Here is a 21,332-nt window from a genome sequence, read left to right on the forward strand (position 1 = left end):
TATATTTTAAACATGTTTATTGTTTGTCACTAATACATTTAAAAAGTATTGACAAAGAGAACCAAAATCAGACCACAAAAGACTGAAATCATATCCACTCAACTCTGGAGGATCCAACCAGAGCAGCTTTATAAACAACTAAAGCCTCAAACCATAAAATCCTTCCAAAATACATAAAACATTACCATTATACTTTACAGTTGCCTTTTCACGGCCAATAATGACAAAACAATGAATAATGACTTTAAAAAATAGAGCTTGTATACATTAACGCTTGTTGAGTTCCTATTGGTTGTTCTGAAGGAAACAGATTGGCACGTTCTCCGTATCCATTGATGCCAGTCTCTGACCAATGACAGAGCCTGGTTAACATGACATCACAGTAGATGTCAGCCATGCTCTCACTTCAGCTGAAACGGTTTGTTTTGGGGGGAAAAGAGAGGAAAGGAGGTGAAGCATGAGGGTGACATCAGATCTGAACACATCTAGCTGAACAACTGAAACAAAAGTCAATAAAAAACATTGTTCTATTAAAAATAGATGAAGCTCAATGGACAGTCCATGGGACACTACATAGTGGGTTGTTGAAGTCAGCAGTAGCTAGGTAGTTTCCAGTGTCGTATATCAGTGAAACTATGAAAGCCTTGACAGAGTGAGCAATGGGAAGAGGTTTTAAGGCATTTGTCTTACCATGTTCTGAAACTAGCATACAGTCATTGTCAAACACACTGTTCTCTCCATAATACCTGTAGTGTTCAGCTGTCGAGGGTCAGTCTCAAATGACACCATGTTCCCCACAAAGCACACTTCATTTGTCACTATATGGGGAATAGGGTGCCATTTGGGACATTAATATACTGTGATACTCTGACCAACCAGAGAACGAGGAGTTGAGGAATGTGAGACGTGAGCCAGGTTAAAATTCTAAAGTAAAATAGGCCTACTCTGGCTTAGTGGCTTTGTTCAGCTACTCACTAACCCAAACAAACAAACCACATGAAACCAAACAAATCATTTGAAGCTAAATCAACCACATGAAGCCAAACAAACCATTTGAAGCCAAACAAACCATTTGAATCCAAACAAACCACATGAAGCCAAACAAACCATTTGAAGCCAAACAAACCATTTGAAAGCCAAACAAAACATTTGAATCCAAACAAACCATTTGAAGCCAAACAAACCATTTGAAGCTGAAGGAACACTGTTTCAGAGGAGAGGAGCAAAGTAAGGCACCTTGAAGAAGATCACTGTTCCTTCGGTTAACTACGTACCCCAGTTTAGTTTCTCTTGGTTGAATATACACACATGCAGGAATGCGCAAGCACTTTGAACTCGGAACTTACCACCCATTCATAACACATCTGACCATAGCTGCAGGAAGATGTTTGGGGGGGTGTCATAGAATATTTTGGAGGGGCACGCGCTACAGACTACAAACACGCTACATATATCGGTCTGATAATTATAGGACTAGTAAAGGCCCAGTGCACTACTTCTGTAATTAGTATTATTTTTTTTAATAATATCTGATTTTTCAGGGGAGACACCAGCACCCTCAGCACCCCTACTTCCAGCAGGCTATGCCTTTGACTGCCTGTCTTGTATGTCTACTGTGTAGCTGCACAAGGACATTATTGGAACTGCATTTCCCACTGCCAACCAATGGAGGGAGACCACTACACAGTAATGTGTTTTAGATGACAGGAAGGGGATGATAATGTCATTTTCAATATTGTTTTAATAGCAGAGTCGGAGTTGAAAACCCAACAGAACCAAGCAGCAGTAGAGGCCTGATGGTCTCTTTTCCTAGAGAGGATCCAAAGCCCAGGTCAATCTAAAATGTCCCCATAGAACACACTACCATTCTGTACTGCACTTTAAAGGCAATAGGGTGCATTTAAGATGCAACTGTTTAAGCCCCAAAAGCTAAGTGTGCCAGTGTTTCTCACCACATACATCTCTGCCCCAAAAGTAGTGCACTACATAGGGAATAGTTTGAGCCAGAGCCATCCAAGTCTTTCATGCTGTGTCTCTCCCATGGTGGTTTCATCAGGCTGCTGTGAGGTGGCTCTGCTCAGACCACACTGCCATGCTACATCATAACGGACCAGCAACACGCTATGGGGACACAGGAGGGACAAGAAGCAGTTGGAAAATATAATGTACTCCTACAGTCGTGGCCAAAAGTTTTGAGAATGACACAAATATTCATTTTCACAAAGTCTGCTGCCTCAGTGTCTTTAGATATTTTTGTCAGATGTTACTATGGAATACTGAAGTATAATTACAAGCATTTCGTAAGTGTCAAAGGCTTTTATTGACAACTACATGAAGTTGGTGCAAAGAGTGAATATTTGCAGTGTTGACCCTTCTTTTCAAGACCTCTGCAATCCGCCCTGGCATGCTGTCAATTAACTTCTGAGCCACATCCTGACTGATGGCAGCCCATAATCAATGCTTGGAGTTTGTCAGAATTTGTTTGTCCATCTGTCTCTTGAGGATTGACCACAAGTTCTCAATGGGATTAAGGTCTGGGGAGTTTCCTGGCCATGGACCCAAAATATCGATGTTTTGTTCCCCGAGCCACTTAGTTATCACTTTTGCCTTATGGCAAGGTGCTCCATCATGCTGGAAAAGGCATTGTTCTTCACCAAACTGTTCCTGGATGGTTGGAAGTAGTTGCTCTCAGAGGATGTGTTGGTACCATTCTTTATTCATGGCTGTGTTCTTAGGCAAAATTGTGAGTGAGCCCACTCCTTTGGCTGAGAAGCAACCCCACACATGAATGGTCTAAGGATGCTTTACTGTTGGCATGACACAGGACTGATGGTAGCGCTCACCTTGTCTTCTCCGGACATGCTTTTTTCCAGGTGCCCCAAACAATCGGAAAGGGGATTCATCAGAGAAAATGACTTTACCCCAGTCCTCAGCAGTCCCATCCCTGTACCTTTTGCAGAATATCTGTCCCTGATGTTTTTCCTGGAGAGAAGTGGCTTCTTTGCTGCCCTTCTTGACACCAGGCCATCCTCCAAAAGTATTTTGCGTACAGATGCACTCACACCTGCTTGCTGTGATTCCTGAGCAAGCTCTGTACTGGTGGTGCCCCGATCCCGCAGTTGAATCAACTTTAGGAGACGGTCCTGGTGCTTGCTGGATTTTCTTGGGCGCCCTGAAGCCTTCTTCACAACAACTGAACCTCTCTCCTTGAAGTTCTTGATGATCTGATAAATGGTTGATTTAGGTGCAATCTTACTGGCAGCAATATCCTTGCCTGTGAAGCCCTTTTTGTGCAAAGTAATAATGATGGCACGTGTTTCCTTGCAGGTAACCATGGTTGACAGAGGAAGAACAATGATTCCAAGCACCACCGTCCTTTTGAAGCTTCCAGTCTGTTATTCGAACTCAATCAGCATGACAGAGTGATCTCCAGCCTTGTCCTCATCAACACTCACACCTGTGTTAATGAGAGAATCACTGACATGTTGTCAGCTGGTCCTTTTGTGGCAGGGCTGAAATGCAGAGGAAATGTTTTTGGGGGATTCAGTTCATTTGTATGGCAAAGAGTGACTTTGCAATGAATTGCAATTAACCTGATCACTCTTCATAACATTCTGGAGTATATGCATATTGCCATCATACAAACTGAGGCAGCAGACTTTGTGAAAATGTATATTTGTGTCATTCTCAAAACTTTTGGCCACGACTGTACAACTGCACTGCACACCAGAGAGTAACTGGAAAGTTAGAAATCAATGGGTTGGTTGTGCTTGGAATATTAACTTGCTTAGCCACTGCTCTCATGTTGCGATACTATCATTTGTTTCCTTCATATTTGGAGATTACAATTATCTACAGTATGTGTCCACATCAATGTGCCTAGTTAAATAAAGGTTAAATTAAATAAATAAATAAAACATGTGCCTTTGATATTTAAATGGATGTACTGGAACTTTATGACCTTTTTTAAGTAATGAATTATGATTAGCTTCAATGCAAGCTGTCATAAATATTACACTTGGCCTACTGTAGGTCAGATAATTCACTTCTTATTTGGTTTATAATTGAAGATCAACAGTACTTAATATAGTGTTATTTTTCTCCCACTTGTCGCTAATAGTGTTGTAATTCTGTTCTAATACTGTTCCCACTAAGCCCCAGTGTTGACAGGATAGTTATCTTTTAAGAGCCATGTGGAGCAGAGTTCCAGAGGGGCTGAGTGAGGGCTGGTTCTAGCCCCAGAGGGGAGCCTAATGGTGAGCTAGCTGCATGTGAGGCATGGCTCTCTGCACAGAGCTCTGGTTCTCCCCCATAGAGAGAGATATTGCAGCAGTCAGTTCAGCTGGGCTCTGCTCTGTAAACCTCCTAGGTATGGAGCGAACACAGACCTGTGACTGCACTGGGGCTGCTGCCAAACACACACAAACACGCGCGCACACGCACACACACCTCTGTATGATTCTGCCTGACAGGGCTTATCAGAGCTCAATATTCCTTAATACTTTCAGCTGGCGAGAGAACAAGGTAAGCGGAGTTACAATTTACAGTTGTCTGTTTAGTTGGAAGAGCGAGTACAGTGTGCATGTGCTGGAGTGGACTGATTTCTCTCTACATGCTTTAGTTCTGTAATCATTCCGTGATCTCTCCTCTTTCAGCTGTAGAAGTCACAGTATAATGAAGCTTTGGTACCCATCTCAGCAGTACTACATACTACAGTAGAGAGACAGAAAGGTACAGTATGAGAAGAAACAGCAGACTCTTGTCTGAGAGAAGAGAGCAGAAAAACAGACAGGAAAAATAAAAGATTTTGAGAAAGTGACTTTGAGCTGCTAAAGTGCAGTTGGTTGGTTTGTAGCATGTTGGTCCTCACCCCTCAGGCTGGGACTGATTGGTTGGTCGTCACCGCTCAGGCTGGGACTGATTGGTTGGTCCTCACCCCTCAGGCTGGGACTGATTGGTTGGTCCTCACCCCTCAGGCTGGGACTGATTGGTTGGTCCTCACCCCTCAGGCTGGGACCGATTGGTTGGTCCTCACCCCTCAGGCTGGGACCGATTGGTTGGTCCTCACCCCTCAGGCTGGGACCGATTGGTTGGTCCTCACCCCTCAGGCTGGGACTGATTGGTTGGTCCTCACCCCTCAGGCTGGGACTGATTGGTTGGTCCTCACCCCTCAGGCTGGGACTGATTGGTTGGTCCTCTCACCCCTCAGGCTGGGACTGATTGGTTGGTCCTCTCACCCCTCAGGCTGGGACTGATTGGTTGGTCCTCACCCCTCAGGCTGGGACTGATTGGTTGGTCCTCACCCCTCAGGCTGGGACTGATTGGTTGGTCCTCAGGCTGGGACTGATTGGTTGGTCCTCACCCCTCAGGCTGGGACTGATTGGTTGGTCCTCACCCCTCAGGCTGGGACTGATTGGTAGGTCCTCACCCCTCAGGCTGGGACTGATTGGTAGGTCCTCAGGCTGGGACTGATTGGTTGGTCCTCACCCCTCAGGCTGGGACTGATTGGTTGGTCCTCACCCCTCAGGCTGGGACTGATTGGTTGGTCCTCACCCCTCAGGCTGGGACTGATTGGTTGGTCCTCACCCCTCAGGCTGGGACTGATTGGTAGGTCCTCACCCCTCAGGCTGGGACAGATGATAAGGAGGACTGTAGAGTCCAATTAGGGGCCCAACAGGGACCCGAGAGGGGTCTGAAGAGGCTGGCTTCAGCCTCAGAGGGCAAATCTAAAATGTTACCCTATTCCCCATGTAGTGCATGTATGTTTGACCAGAGCCCCCCATGCTAAATTTAGCAATGAGCATCATAATGATTCTCTGTATGAAATCTGTTTTTGTAGTTTGAGGCAACATCAGATAACCAAAGATGGGAAATGTGTTGGGGTTGGGGCTCTGGTCAGAAGTAGTCCACTACATAGGGGATAGGGTGTCATTATGTCAGCCAGTATGACAGTCCCCTGGTTTCTTCTCAGGGCTCCAAGCTACAGACTCTGGGGTTTGCAGGCTCTAAGGTCTGCAGACTGCAGTACAGTCCAATGTGTGTGGAGCTGGGTAGAATCACAGTGGGAGAGGCTTAATACCAGTGCTGGGCTACATTCGCTGTCTCCCCCTGCCCTGAGAGAGGGAGGGATGGATGGAGGGATGAAGGGAGAGAGGGAGGGATGGAGGGGTCACGGAGGAGAAGGCGGACGCAAGCTCTTGCACTTCATGTCGTCCAGACCCTTCCAGTACTTGTAGTTCTCTGACAGGTGCTCCATGAGGCCAGGTAGACTGGCGAAGGCTGGGGGACAGAGGAGAGTGTGAGGTTAACACACATCTGCATGCACACAAACACATGAGCCAGCGGTAGTTTCCACACAAGGAAATGACAGCTAGGGAAATTAGGTCTCAAGTAATTTGTGTTTGTGTGGGTGTTGTTTACTTCCTAGTTTCCAACTCGTTGGTTGCCCCTCTGTCTGAGCCTGACCTGGCAACCACCAGACAACAACCCAGCCCTGACCCTGCCGAATTAAAGCCTGCTGTGTGAGTGTGTTTGTGCGTTATGCTTGTGTGTGTGCGCATCTTTGTGCACTTTTGTGTCTGAATGTGTGTGCTTTTGTGTGTGTGTACAGTAGGTTCTGCTTCAGTGCATCTTGACTTAACCCCTCCGCCCCCGGATACCCACCCCTGCCCCTCCACCCTTTCCCAGTTGCCTCTGGGAATTTTCCGTGACATCACCAGCTTTTTTCACTGTAAACACATGTATTCTCTTCTCTGGGGGGGTAACCCCCAGAAACACCCCAGAGGTCAGGGTTCATTTCATGGGGACGGGGAGATGGAAGTTATTATATCCTCCCTCGCTCCCTCCCTCCCTCCCCTTTGCCTGGCTCCCATCCCCTTCTTCCTCCCCCTTTCTCCTCTTCACTCCTTCGTTTGGCTCCCATCCCCTTCTTCCTCCCCCTTTCTTCTCTTCACCCCTTCGTTTGGCTCCCAACCCGTCTCCCTCCCTCTCTATTTCCTCTGGGCTACTGTGCTCTACTGTGATGGGAAAAGGGAGGCTCTACCTCTTTTACAGGGATGGAGGAAGTAGAAGAAGAGGAGAGGCCTGGGAAAGTTGGGATTCGTGATCCCTCCCCTCCCAGTGGATCCCCTGTGCCCTTCTAACCTCGGCCCCGCGTGTGTGTTCTTACCATCCCAGGCGTCAAACATGTCTGTAATGAAGTAGTCTATGAAGGAGATCTGAGACTTGGGGATACTGCAGGTGTTCCTGTCAAATACAGGCATGACCACCGGTAGAGCCTCTCTCTTCTCCTCGTCAGTCTGAAACACACATGGATTCACACAGGTTAACACACACACACACACACACCGGTTACCCCCCCCCCCCCCCACCACAAACTATAGTATTTACAATATGTACATACTCACAACAGAGAGAGAGAGAGAGGGCATATTTATAGGTGTACAGTTGGCCCTTTATATTCTGGGAGGCAGCATTCTCCTGGCATCCGCCAAACCCAGATTCATCCGTCAGACTGCCAGATAGTGAAGCTTGATTCATCACTCCAGAGAACGTGTTTCTACTGCTCCAGAGTCCAATGGTGGCGAGCGTTACACCACTCCAGCCAGCGTATGGCATTGCGCATAGTGATCTTAGGCTTGTGTGCGGCTGCTCGGCCATGGAAACCCATTTCATGAAGCTCCAGACGAACAGTTATTTTGCTTACAATATTTTCAGAGGCAGTTTGGAACTCGGTAGTGAGTGTTGCAACCGAGCACAGACAATTTTTATGCGCTATACACTCCAGTTCCCAGCAGTCCCGTTCTGTGAGTTTGTGTGGCCTACCACTTCGCGGCTGAGCCGTTGTTGCTCCAAGACGTTTCCAATTCACAATAACAGTACTTATAGTTGACCAGGGCAGCTCTAGCAGGGCAGAAATTTGACGAACTGACTTGATGGAAAGGTGGCATCCTACGACAGTGCCACGTTGAAAGTTTCTGAGGTCTTCAGTAAGGACATTCTACTGCCAATGTTTGTCTACGGAGATTGCATGGCGGTGTGCTCGATTTTATACACCTTTCAGCTGAATCCACTAATGTGAAGGGTGTCTACATACTTTTGAACATATAATATAGCTGAGTAGGCAGTTGTTAAGGTCAGGATTGCCAGCTGTGAACTCCTATAGCACCAGAACAGTCTGAGCTGCAATGACACACTCCCCATTCCTCATTGTAACCCCTCGCTGTCCCATTACCCCTCTCCATTCCTTTACCTTCTGCCCTGTTACCCTTGAATCCCACATTTAACATATAGCCATCCCCTCCTCCAGCAGCCCTCTCTTCCTCCTTCCATCCCGGTCATCCCGCTCACCTGGGAAAAGTACTCCTCAGAGATGCGTCCGGCCCATTCTATGCAGAGCTCCAGAGGTCTACAGGGGTTGGCCACATCAGCACACTTTATCATCATCCTCTTGATCAGCAGCCGGTTCTCTGGGCTGTTCCTGATGCTGGCTGGACCCTCGTTGTCACTGCCTTCACTCTGTTACAGAGAAACACACACACACAAGGTCAAAGACACACACACACACACACTTCTCGATGCACACACAATTAGTCAGAAACACACACACACACACACACACACACACACACACACACAGCTGCCCACGAGGCCAATGATTGCAAATCTCAGATAGGTGCTTCAAACTGGAATCACATGCTCTGAATAGAGTATTTTCCACTAGAACTCTCCATTGTTGAATGTCAAAATATTTAGCCTTTTATTCCTATTTTCTCATTAATTCTCACTGAATATACTGTATTTAAGAACTAAAACTGTTTCTCTCTCTTCTGTTCCCACTCAATTGGCTAATGTTAACAACCATCTTTATTATGTAATAATAAACTACACATGCACATGGACGCTAGCACACACATATACACAGACAAGGGGCTGTGTCTTACATTTGAACTGGACTCCTCGATGGCAGCCATTGGTTTGTTGATGCTGTTGGCAAACTTGTTGACGTGTTCAAAATGACGGGTCATCTCTGTAGCCAGCACCATGTCTATGATTGCCTGCCTCAACGTCCTGAACTGAGTCCTAATATAAACACATAGAGAGGAACTTACAGGACCAGGATAGTCAACTGTCCTCACTGTGTTCCAAGAAGTTCTAGGTCCATAAAAACTTAGAAGTTAATCACATCACATGATATGTTCCAGGGTAATAACCCAACATGCTCCATATCTGTCGCATGTTAATTCATTATATTAACAAGCACTTAGCCTGGTCCCAGATCGGTCTGTACACAAACAGACCTGGGACCAGGCTAGCAAGCCCTCAAAGCTGCAGGGGGAAACCACTATTTTCTCTCCTAGACTCTCTCCTGACTGTACCTGTCGATGTTTTTGAAGATGTTGCTCTTGATATCCCTGACGGTGAGTTGGAAGGCGAGGGCGGCATGGTGACTCTCCAACACTGCAGTGTCGTTATACAGGATGGCCAGCTCACTTCCTGCATTACACAGGAAGCTGTTGGTCCTCCCTGGGTGGTCCACATCATGGACCGTCGCCGCGATCAACGCAGCCACCTCGTCCAGCTGGTCTAGACTGCCCTGAGAACAAATGACACAACCAGGAAGTAGTGTTAGTAAACTAAAACTCTCATGAGCCCCGGGGGACATGTAGCAATCAGGAAGTGACATCAGTGTCAAACTTCCACAGAAGCACAGATAATAGAAAAAATGTAGTAGGGAGCTCAGTTTCCTACAACTTTAACAATATACAGTTTCTCTTAATAAAAAATCATATGCACCTATGAATCAGTGATGGGACTGAGACAGCAAAATCATTTTGGGAGTTAGACTTTTAGACCAGGTTTTTTTGTTGTTGAAATTGTGCATAAAATATAAATACTGCCTAGTCTCTCTCTGTCACGACTTCCGCCGAAGTCCGCTCCTCTCCTTGTTCGGGTGGCGTTCGGCGGTCGACGTCACCGGCTTTCTAGCCATTGCCGCCCCATTTTCTCATTGATCCATTTGTTTTGTCTTGTTCCGTGCACACCTGGTTTACATTCCCTAATCACACTGCATGTATTTATTCCTCTGTCCCCCCCCCCATACCTTTGTGTGAAATTGTTTTGTTACGTGTTTAGTGTGATGCGCCAGACTGTTTTTCCCCCTGGTATCGTATTGTGACCCGTTGGATGTATTTGTCATACATTTGTATATTGTGTTTTCGCACTTATTGACTTTTACCTGGAGGATTTTGGACGCAGTTGCGTCTGTCTTTTGTGCTGTTGCCAAATAAAAGTGATCACAACTCACTGCTCTCCTGCACCTGACTTTGCACCATTAGAGCATAACTTGGACACTCTCAGCATAACCTCATACTCAACAAATGAATAATACCAAATAATGCACGCCATGCAAGCACAACTAATAATAATAATCACTAGCAAATGTTCACTTTATGACAAGGAGAGGAGATATTTATTGGAGTGAGAAGCAGGGAGAAAAGAGAGGGAAAGTATGAGGATCTCAATGCCCTCAGGGCAAAACACTTATTGACTGAGTCAAATATGAGAACAAGACCGAAGCTATAAAAACATCCCCATTCCAACTCTCACTGGTCACTGACATACATTCACCTCCTGCCAAGCAAAGAAAACTGATACTCTACTCCCCCCCCACACACACACACACGGCTGTCGTGGGAAGAAGGTGAGGACCAAAGCGCAGCATGGTAAGTGTTCATCTTATTTAATGAAAACTGAACACTGAATAACAAAACAACAAAGAAACAACCGGAACAGTTCTGTCTGGTGTAGACATACAAAGACTGAAAACAACCACCCACAAAACACAATGGAAAACAGGCTACCTAAATATGGTTCTCAATCAGGGACAATGATTGACAGCTGCCTCTGATTGAGAACCATACCAGGCCAAACACAGAAAAAGAAAATCAAACAAACTAACATAGACAACCCACCCAACTCACGCCCTGACCATACTAAAACAAAAGACAAAACAAAGAAACTAAGGTCAGAACGTGACACACACACACTATTGAAAACCCTTCACAGTGAATTACATAGTAGATCAACTTATCAATCAATCAGCACATTGATATGACAGGCGAAATATTGTAATTTAGTCATTTAATTTGTGTTCATAAGTGGTGTACGCATATCCAACAATTGTCCAACCAGAAGGTCTTCTTTGGGTTGGTGTGGGGTTGTGGTAGGAGTTTGTGTGTGTGTGTGTGTCTGTGTGTGTTTGTGTGTGTGTGTCTGTGTGGGGGGAGAGTAGAGTATCAGTTTTCTTTGCTTGGCAGGAGGTGAATGTATGTCAGTGACCAGTGAGAGTTGGAATGGGGATGTGTGTGTGTATGCTGGTATGTGTGTTTGGTATACCTTGACCTTCTCCTTGCGTAGGAAGTAGGCAGTAGCGTGTAGGACGTCAGCGGCGTGGGTGGAGTTGTGGTAGGAGTTGGAGGCGTGGTAGTTAGCCTCTATGACCTGCAGCCAGCAGCGTAGCGTAGCCTCACTGCAGCTCAGGAACTCACACACACTGAAGCGAGCAAAGATCTTCAAGCCCAGGTAGGTCAAAGGTCTGTGGGGATGACAGAGAGCGGACAGGGAGGTAGATGAGTGATAGAGGGAGGATGTTCTTTCCCTTCTGTATTGGTGTACACTGTATTAGGAACACCTTCCTAATATTGAGTTTCAGCCTCTCTTTTGCTCTCAGAACAGCCTCAGTTCGTCGTGGCATGGATTCGGTGTCGAAAGCATTCCACAGGGTTGCTGGCCCATGTTGACTCCAATGCTTCCCACAGTTGTGTCAAGTTGGCTGGATGTCCTTTGGATGGTGGACCATTTTTGATATACATGGGAAACTGTTGAGCGTGAAAAACTCCAGCAGCTCTGCAGTTCTTGACACAAATGGCACCTACTACCATACCCTGTTCAAAGGCACTTAAATACTTTGTCTTGCCCATTCACCCTCTGAATGGCACACATACACAATATAGGTCTAAATTGTCTCAAGACCAAGAAATCCTTCTTTAACCTGTCTCCTCCCCTTCATCTACACTGATTGAAGTGGATTTAACAGGTGACATCAATAAGGGATCATAGGTTTCACCTGGTCAGTGTATGTCATGGAAAGAGCAGGTGTTCATTATGTTTTGTGCACTGAGTGTATAGTAACCTCTATCGTCGTTTTCCCTTAGCCCCCTAACAACCTATCCCTCTCTTACTCATCACCACTTCCAGCTCCTGTCCTCTCGCTCTCTCCGCCCCCCTCTCCCTCTCCTCCCTCTCCCTCCATACCTCATACAGGTGGCAGCCTCCAGCTCCTGTCCTCTCGCTCTCTCCACCCCCTCTCCCTCTCCTCCCTCTCCCTCAATACCTCATACAGGTGGCAGCCTCCAGCTCCTGTCCTCTCGCTCTCTCCAACCCCCTCTCCCTCTCCTCCCTCTCCCTCCATACCTCATACAGGTGGCAGCCTCCAGCTCCTGTCCTCTCGCTCTCTCCACCCCCTCTCCCTCTCCCTTCATACCTCATACAGGTGGCAGCCTCCAGCTCCTGTCCTCTCACTCTCTCCACCCCTCTCCCTCTCCCTCCATACCTCATACAGGTGGCAGCCTCCAGCTCCTGTCCTCTCTCTTTCCTTCTCTCTCTGCCCCCTCTCCCTCTCCTCCCTCTCCCTCCATACCTCATACAGGTGGCAGCCTCCAGCTCCTGTCCTCTCTCTTTCCTTCTCTCTCTGCCCCCCTCTCCCTCTCCTCCCTCTCCTCCATACCTCATACAGGTGGCAGCCTCCAGCTCCTGTCCTCTCGCTCTCTCCACCCCCTCTCCCTCTCCTCCCTCTCCCTCCATACCTCATACAGGTGGCAGCCTCCAGCTCCTGTCCTCTCTCTTTCCTTTTCTCTCTGCCCCCTCTCCCTCTCCTCCCTCTCCCTCCATACCTCATACAGGTGGCAGCCTCCAGCTCCTGTCCTCTCTCTTTCCTTCTCTCTCTGCCCCCTCTCCCTCTCCTCCCTCTCCCTCCATACCTCATACAGGTGGCAGCCTCCAGCTCCTGTCCTCTCTCTTTCCTTCTCTCTCTGCCCCCTCTCCCTCTCCTCCCTCTCCCTCCATACCTCATACAGGTGGCAGCCTCCAGCTCCTGTCCTCTCGCTCTCTCCACCCCCTCTCCCTCTCCTCCCTCTCCCTCCATACCTCATACAGGTGGCAGCCTCCAGCTCCTGTCCTCTCTCTTTCCTTCTCTCTCTGCCCCCTCTCCCTCTCCCTCCATACCTCATACAGGTGGCAGCCTCCAGCTCCTGTCCTCTCTCTTTCCTTCTCTCTCTGCCCCCCTCTCCCTCTCCTCCCTCTCCCTCCATACCTCATACAGGTGGCAGCCTCCAGCTCCTGTCCTCTCGCTCTCTCCACCCCCCTCTCCCTCTCCTCCCTCTCCCTCCATACCTCATACAGGTGGCAGCCTCCAGCTCCTGTCCTCTCTCTTTCCTTCTCTCTCTGCCCCCTCTCCCTCTCCACCCTCTCCCTCCATACCTCATACAGGTGGCAGCCTCCAGCTCCTGTCCTCTCTCTTTCCTTCTCTCTCTGCCCCCTCTCCCTCTCCTCCCTCTCCCTCCATACCTCATACAGGTGGCAGCCTCCAGCTCCTGTCCTCTCTCTTTCCTTCTCTCTCTGCCCCCTCTCCCTCTCCTCCCTCTCCCTCCATACCTCATACAGGTGGCAGCCTCCAGCTCCTGTCCTCTCGCTCTCTCCACCCCCTCTCCCTCTCCTCCTCTCCCTCCATACCTCATACAGGTGGCAGCCTCCAGCTCCTGTCCTCTCTCTTTCCTTCTCTCTCTGCCCCCTCTCCCTCTCCACCCTCTCCCTCCATACCTAATACAGGTGGCAGCCTCCAGCTCCTGTCCTCTCTCTTTCCTTCTCTCTCTGCCCCCTCTCCCTCTCCTCCCTCTCCCTCCATACCTCATACATGTGGCAGCCTCCAGCTCCTGTCCTCTCTCTTTCCTTCTCTCTCTGCCCCCTCTCCCTCTCCTCCCTCTCCCTCCATACCTCATACAGGTGGCAGCCTCCAGCTCCTGTCCTCTCTCTTTCCTTCTCTCTCTGCCCCCTCTCCCTCTCCTCCCTCTCCTCCATACCTCATACAGGTGGCAGCCTCCAGCTCCTGTCCTCTCGCTCTCTCCACCCCCTCTCCCTCTCCTTTCATACCTCATACAGGTGGCAGCCTCCAGCTCCTGTCCTCTCTCTTTCCTTCTCTCTCTGCCCCCTCTCCCTCTCCTCCCTCTCCCTCCATACCTCATACAGGTGGCAGCCTCCAGCTCCTGTCCTCTCTCTTTCCTTCTCTCTCTGCCCCCTCTCCCTCTCCTCCCTCTCCCTCCATACCTCATACATGTGGCAGCCTCCAGCTCCTGTCCTCTCTCTTTCCTTCTCTCTCCACCCCCTCTCCCTCTCCTCCCTCTCCCTCCATACCTCATACAGGTGGCAGCCTTCAGCTCCTGTCCTCTCTCTTTCCTTCTCTCTCTGCCCCCTCTCCCTCTCATCCCTCTCCCTCCATACCTCATACATGTGGCAGCCTCCAGCTCCTGTCCTCTCTCTTTCCTTCTCTCTCTGCCCCCTCTCCCTCTCCTCCCTCTCCCTCCATACCTCATACAGGTGGCAGCCTCCAGCTCCTGTCCTCTCTCTTTCCTTCTCTCTCTGCCCCCTCTCCCTCTCCTCCCTCTCCCTCCATACCTCATACAGGTGGCAGCCTCCAGCTCCTGTCCTCTCGCTCTCTCCACCCCCTCTCCCTCTCCTCCCTCTCCCTTCATACCTCATACAGGTGGCAGCCTCCAGCTCCTGTCCTCTCACTCTCTCCCACCCCCTCTCCCCCCTCCCTCTCCCTCCATACCTCATACAGGTGGCAGCCTCCAGCTCCTGTCCTCTCTCTTTCCTTCTCTCTCTGCCCCCTCTCCCTCTCCTCCCTGTCCCTCCATACCTCATACAGGTGGCAGCCTCCAGCTCCTGTCCTCTCTCTTTCGTTCTCTCTCTGCCCCCCTCTCCCTCTCCTCCCTCTCCCTCCATACCTCATACAGGTGGCAGCCTCCAGCTCCTGTCCTCTCTCTTTCCTTCTCTCTCTGCCCCCCTCTCCCTCTCCTCCCTCTCCCTCCATACCTCATACATGTGGCAGCCTCCAGCTCCTGTCCTCTCTCTTTCCTTCTCTCTCTGCACCCCTCTCCCTCTCCTCCCTCTCCCTCCATACCTCATACATGTGGCAGCCTCCAGCTCCTGTCCTCTCTCTTTCCTTCTCTCTCCACCCCCTCTCCCTCTCCTCCCTCTCCCTCCATACCTCATACAGGTGGCAGCCTTCAGCTCCTGTCCTCTCTCTTTCCTTCTCTCTCCACCCCCTCTCCCTCTCCTCCCTCTCCCTCCATACCTCATACAGGTGGCAGCCTTCAGCTCCTGTCCTCTCTCTTTCCTTCTCTCTCTGCCCCCTCTCCCTCTCATCCCTCTCCCTCCATACCTCATACATGTGGCAGCCTCCAGCTCCTGTCCTCTCTCTTTCCTTCTCTCTCTGCCCCCTCTCCCTCTCCTCCCTCTCCCTCCATACCTCATACAGGTGGCAGCCTCCAGCTCCTGTCCTCTCTCTTTCCTTCTCTCTCTGCCCCCTCTCCCTCTCCTCCCTCTCCCTCCATACCTCATACAGGTGGCAGCCTCCAGCTCCTGTCCTCTCGCTCTCTCCACCCCCTCTCCCTCTCCTCCCTCTCCCTTCATACCTCATACAGGTGGCAGCCTCCAGCTCCTGTCCTCTCACTCTCTCCACCCCCTCTCCCTCCATACCTCATACAGGTGGCAGCCTCCAGCTCCTGTCCTCTCTCTTTCCTTCTCTCTCTGCCCCCTCTCCCTCTCCTCCCTCTCCCTCCATACCTCATACAGGTGGCAGCCTCCAGCTCCTGTCCTCTCTCTTTCCTTCTCTCTCTGCCCCCTCTCCCTCTCCTCCCTCTCCCTCCATACCTCATACAGGTGGCAGCCTCCAGCTCCTGTCCTCTCTCTTTCCTTCTCTCTCTGCCCCCTCTCCCTCTCCTCCCTCTCCCTCCATACCTCATACAGGTGGCAGCCTCCAGCTCCTGTCCTCTCTCTTTCCTTCTCTCTCTCCCCCCCTCTCCTCCCTCTCCTCCATACCTCATACATGTGGCAGCCTCCAGCTCCTGTCCTCTCTCTTTCCTTCTCTCTCTGCACCCCTCTCCCTCTCCTCCCTCTCCCTCCATACCTCATACAGGTGGCAGCCTCCAGCTCCTGTCCTCTCTCTTTCCTTCTCTCTCTGCCCCCTCTCCCTCTCCTCCCTCTCTCCCTCCATACCTCATACAGGTGGCAGCCTCCAGCTCCTGTCCTCTCTCTTTCCTTCTCTCTCTGCCCCCTCTCCCTCTCCTCCCTCTCCCTCCATACCTCATACATGTGGCAGCCTCCAGCTCCTGTCCTCTCTCTTTCCTTCTCTCTCTGCCCCCTCTCCCTCTCCTCCCTCTCCCTCCATACCTCATACAGGTGGCAGCCTCCAGCTCCTGTCCTCTCTCTTTCCTTCTCTCTCTGCCCCCTCTCCCTCTCCTCCCTCTCCCTCCATACCTCATACAGGTGGCAGCCTCCAGCTCCTGTCCTCTCTCTTTCCTTCTCTCTCTGCCCCCCTCTCCCTCTCCTCCCTCTCCCTCCATACTTCATACAGGTGGCAGCCTCCAGCTCCTGTCCTCTCTCTTTCCTTCTCTCTCTGCCCCCCTCTCCCTCTCCTCCCTCTCCATCCATACCTCATACAGGTGGCAGCCTCCAGCTCTAGGATGTTAAAGTCCCATTGGTCCTCGTCGTCCAGCATCTCAGCAATGGCCGGAGGGATGTCATTCAGCGTTACTGGGATGGCCAGCTGACTCATATCTGGAGACGCACAAACACACACAGATTGAAAAAACGGCTAGCTGGAGCTTGTTTGGGCTGTTGGCTTGATATGCCCTCACCTGCTAGTAACTTCTAGTGATTCACTAAGATCTGTCCACTATAGTGTTGTTCTGTAAGAACGTGATCTTATGGCCCATAACTGTGCTCTTGTTTGTCACCACACACAAACGTGGACACAGCTGTTTCCATTTGAAGTGGTTTATGTGTGTTGATATTCACTGGACACACATACTTCAGTTAGGAACAACATGTGAAAGTCATACACTTCAAATCAAATCAAATTGTATTTGTCACATGCGCCGAATACAACAGGTGTAGACCTTACCGTGAAATGCTAACTTACAAGCCCTCAACCAACAATGCAGTTCAATAAATAGAGTTAAGAAAAGTGACTATGCGCAGATAATAAACAGTAAAAATACACTTCAGTTAGGAACAGCATGTGAAAGTCTATACACTTCAGTTAGGAACAGCATGTGAAAGTCTATACACTTCAGTTAGGAACAGCATGTGAAAGGCTATACACTTCAGTTAGGAACAGCATGTGAAAGTCTATACACTTCAGTTAGGAACAGCATGTGAAGGCTATACACTTCAGTTAGGAACAGCATGTGAAAGTCTATACACTTCAGTTAGGAACAGCATGTGAAGGCTATACACTTCAGTTAGGAACAGCATGTGAAGGCTATACACTTCAGTTAGGAACAGCATGTGAAAGTCTATACACTTCAGTTAGGAACAGCATGTGAAAGTCTATACACTTCAGTTAGGAACAGCATGTGAAAGTCTATACACTTCAGTTAGGAACAGCATGTGAAGGCTATACACTTCAGTTAGGAACAGCATGTGAAAGGCTATACACTTCAGTTAGGAACAGCATGTGAAGGCTATACACTTCAGTTAGGAACAGCATGTGAAAGGCTATACACTTCAGTTAGGAACAGCATGTGAAAGTCTATACACTTCAGTTAGGAACAGCATGTGAAAGGCTATACACTTCAGTTAGGAACAGCATGTGAAAGTCTATACACTTCAGTTAGGAACAGCATGTGAAAGGCTATACACTTCAGTTAGGAACAGCATGTGAAAGGCTATACACTTCAGTTAGGAACAGCATGTGAAAGGCTATACACTTCAGTTAGGAACAGCATGTGAAAGGCTATACACTTCAGTTAGGAACAGCATGTGAAAGGCTATACACTTCAGTTAGGAACAGCATGTGAAAGGCTATACACTTCAGTTAGGAACAGCATGTGAAGGCTATACACTTCAGTTAGGAACAGCATGTGAAGGCTATACACTTCAGTTAGGAACAGCATGTGAAAGTCTATACACTTCAGTTAGGAACAGCATGTGAAGGCTATACACTTCAGTTAGGAACAGCATGTGAAAGTCTATACACTTCAGTTAGGAACAGCATGTGAAAGTCTATACACTTCAGTTAGGAACAGCATGTGAAAGTCTATACACTTCAGTTAGGAACAGCATGTGAAAGTCTATACACTTCAGTTAGGAACAGCATGTGAAAGTCTCTGTTTATTAAGTTTTACACACACACAGACAAGACAACACAAAGCAATATAAATAATATACTCAACTAGAATTTTTTTTTTATAATAATAATAATAATAGCTTTAAAGATACCATACTTTAGACAAGTTAAACACACCAGGCAGAAGGCTACAAAGGTTAAAGGGCAATCAGTTAGGAACAGCATGTGAAGGCTATACACTTCAGTTAGGAACAGCATGTGATAGTGTGTCAGCAACACTACTATTCGCCTCTTTCCATGCGAATGCAAACACACACTAACTAAAGGTGAGGGGAGGGCTGAAAGGGCCAGCCTTGATCCATTGAACAATTACATTTGGGACACTTGAAAGCACAATGCAACAACAACGATTTCCAATGTAGTCCTCATCTGTGTCCCTAAATGACCTAGCAAATGGTCCTTATGGTAGAGGGTGAGATACATAAAGATCATATTCAATTATTTCTAATTCCTAATTCTATGGTCAGAGAAGGTAAGGTAGCTTGACAAGTGGGTTCAGAATCCGGTTCACCTAAAATCACTTCAGGCTCAGCCTCTCAGGTCTATTAAAAAAAACACATGCTGCTTCCTACAGACTATCAGGAGAGTGAGCATTTCACTGTTAGCCTACACCTGTTGTTTACGAAGCATGTAACAAATACAATTAGATTTGAGGGGGCTGCACTGAGGACAATGTATTCAGCACTTCTCAGCAGTACCCTTCCACTTCTCAGCAGTACCCTTCCACTTCTCAGCAGTACCCTTCTACTTCTCAGCAGTACCCTTCCACTTCTCAGCAGTACCCTTCCACTTCTCAGCAGTACCCTTCCACTTCTCAGCAGTACCCTTCCACTTCTCAACAGTACCCTTCCACTTCTCAGCAGTACCCTTCCACTTCTCAACAGTACCCTTCCACTTCTCAACAGTACCCTTCCACTTCTCAGCAGTACCCTTCCACTTCTCAGCAGTACCCTTCCACTTCTCAACAGTACCCTTCCACTTCTCAGCAGTACCCTTCCACTTCTCAGCAGTACCCTTCCACTTCTCAGCAGTACCCTTCCACTTCTCAGCAGTACCCTTCCACTTCTCAGCAGTACCCTTCCACTTCTCAGCAGTACCCTTCCACTTCTCAGAAAGAAGAAGTACATCCATTACTTCTGTATACAATTTGTCATTAACTACATGTCAATATCATATGTAATTACCGCCCAGAACATCCTCTCATTTTTCTCTCTCTGTATCGTCCATGATTCATCATGACTTGAACAAATAGAAGGGGATCACGCAATGACTGCCGATGACTGCCGATGACTGGCAATGACTGCCGATGACTGCCGATGACTGCCGATGACTGCCAATGACTGGCAATGACTGCCAATGACTGCCGATGACTGCCGATGACTGCAGATGGATGCATTTGTAGACTCCAACTGATGAAATGATCTGAGACATTTTCTATCACTCTTCAGACAGGTCCATACATGAAAAGTAATGGTTTCATCAAAACTCTGTAAGCCCCCAATTATGTGTAATGCGAATGAGTGCATTAAGCTTCCAGTGTAATTTAATTAGATTAAATATTACACAAATATACCACTAAAACTTGCTATAACACAATTGAAAACATAATTCAACTCAGTTAGTGTTGTAATTAGGGTCATGTGACCTAATTAGTGTAAATTCTAGGGCCCTAGTTGTAAGTAGCAGTAGTATTCTGGTAAGAAAATTAATAAAGATAATATTGATGTCATGAAACAGATTGATGCTTACTTGGAAGGGTACTTTTGGAGAAGACATACTCGTTCCCAGACAGGCTCCGTAAGCCATCCTGCAGAAGGAAAAAGACAGCAAAGCACTCTCTTCATCCATGCTGTGAAAAAAAACATTTAAAAAATACCCTTTTGGTTTATCTCAAATCTGGCTAATAACAACATATTTCACATTATACAATAACATCAGCATTATAATTCATATGACGAGACATCCCACATAACTCAGGAACTCTCGTGTTTGAGAGAAGAGGAGAGGAGGAGATGAGAGGGGAGAGGAGGAGAGGGGAGAGGAGGGGTATGTGTGTGTGTGTGTGTGTGTAGCCCCTCAGGAGCCCCCCTATGAGGTCGTTGGTGTGTGGGTAGAGGGGAGTATCCTAAAAACTGGTTCCAGACTTTGATTAAATGGGGCCTGTGAAGGAGTGTGTGTGCATGTGTGTCTGTTGGGTGTGTGCGTGTATGCGTGTGTAGCCTCTGACTCACACTCATGAGCCCCCCGACGAGGTCGTTGGTGTGTGGGTCGTCTTCCTTAGAGGCCAGCTGAGGAGAGTAGAGCTCTGTGGTCCTCAGGATCTCCAGGACCCGGTCCAGTGCATCCGCTACCGAAACCGGACTGGACTCCTGGGCCGCGTTGATGATGTTGATCACCTGGATATGGGGGAAGGCGGAGAGAGATAGAGCACACAGTTACATTCCATTTAAAGGGGGGCTGAACAGATTTGGGTCTTGGGGGTGTGGTTTGATGTGGATGTGTTATGTTGTTTGTCCCCCTTGAGTCACGGTAGCAACATTTCACCCTCAAAATAGTCATAGATAAATCCAGAAATCTGTAATTAATTGAGAAGTTTTTGCTGAGGGAGTCTTTGTCACGCAATTTTACTAAGGGGTTTGGGTTTGGTACAGTGTTTCTCAAGTAAAAATGTTGCATTAATACTGGCAGTGCTGCAGACAGTATCGAGTCAGCTGAGCTGCTTCTACGCTCGGGACTGATTTCTGAGAACATGTCTACAACTTCAGCAAACTGTCAAACTATTGTAAATAAAACACAACCTACACTCTGTTGATTAGTGCCCAAAATCACTAACTAGTTTCTCCGTGCATGACAATTCTCCCTA

General features: G+C 48.3%; 1 protein-coding gene across 3 annotated transcripts in view; it reads right to left on the reverse strand.

The window, feature by feature from the left end:
- Positions 1-21,332, reverse strand: part of LOC115125809 (high affinity cAMP-specific and IBMX-insensitive 3',5'-cyclic phosphodiesterase 8B-like) — a 140,380-nt gene continuing 119,048 nt past the window's right edge. For all 3 annotated transcript variants that reach the window (XM_065017405.1, XM_065017404.1, XM_065017406.1), the window contains exons 14-22: positions 20,701-20,865; positions 20,219-20,276; positions 16,773-16,896; positions 11,398-11,596; positions 9,378-9,595; positions 8,943-9,081; positions 8,350-8,517; positions 7,169-7,298; positions 1-6,279 (exon numbers count right to left, since the gene is read on the reverse strand). In XM_065017405.1, the coding sequence (XP_064873477.1) occupies positions 6,170-6,279; positions 7,169-7,298; positions 8,350-8,517; positions 8,943-9,081; positions 9,378-9,595; positions 11,398-11,596; positions 16,773-16,896; positions 20,219-20,276; positions 20,701-20,865 (1,311 nt within the window). In that variant the 3' untranslated portion in view covers positions 1-6,169. The remainder of the gene's footprint in view (positions 6,280-7,168; positions 7,299-8,349; positions 8,518-8,942; positions 9,082-9,377; positions 9,596-11,397; positions 11,597-16,772; positions 16,897-20,218; positions 20,277-20,700; positions 20,866-21,332) is intronic.

Source organism: Oncorhynchus nerka, linkage group LG4 (genome assembly GCF_034236695.1).
Source record: "Oncorhynchus nerka isolate Pitt River linkage group LG4, Oner_Uvic_2.0, whole genome shotgun sequence".
Taxonomy (NCBI): Eukaryota; Metazoa; Chordata; class Actinopteri; order Salmoniformes; family Salmonidae; genus Oncorhynchus; species Oncorhynchus nerka.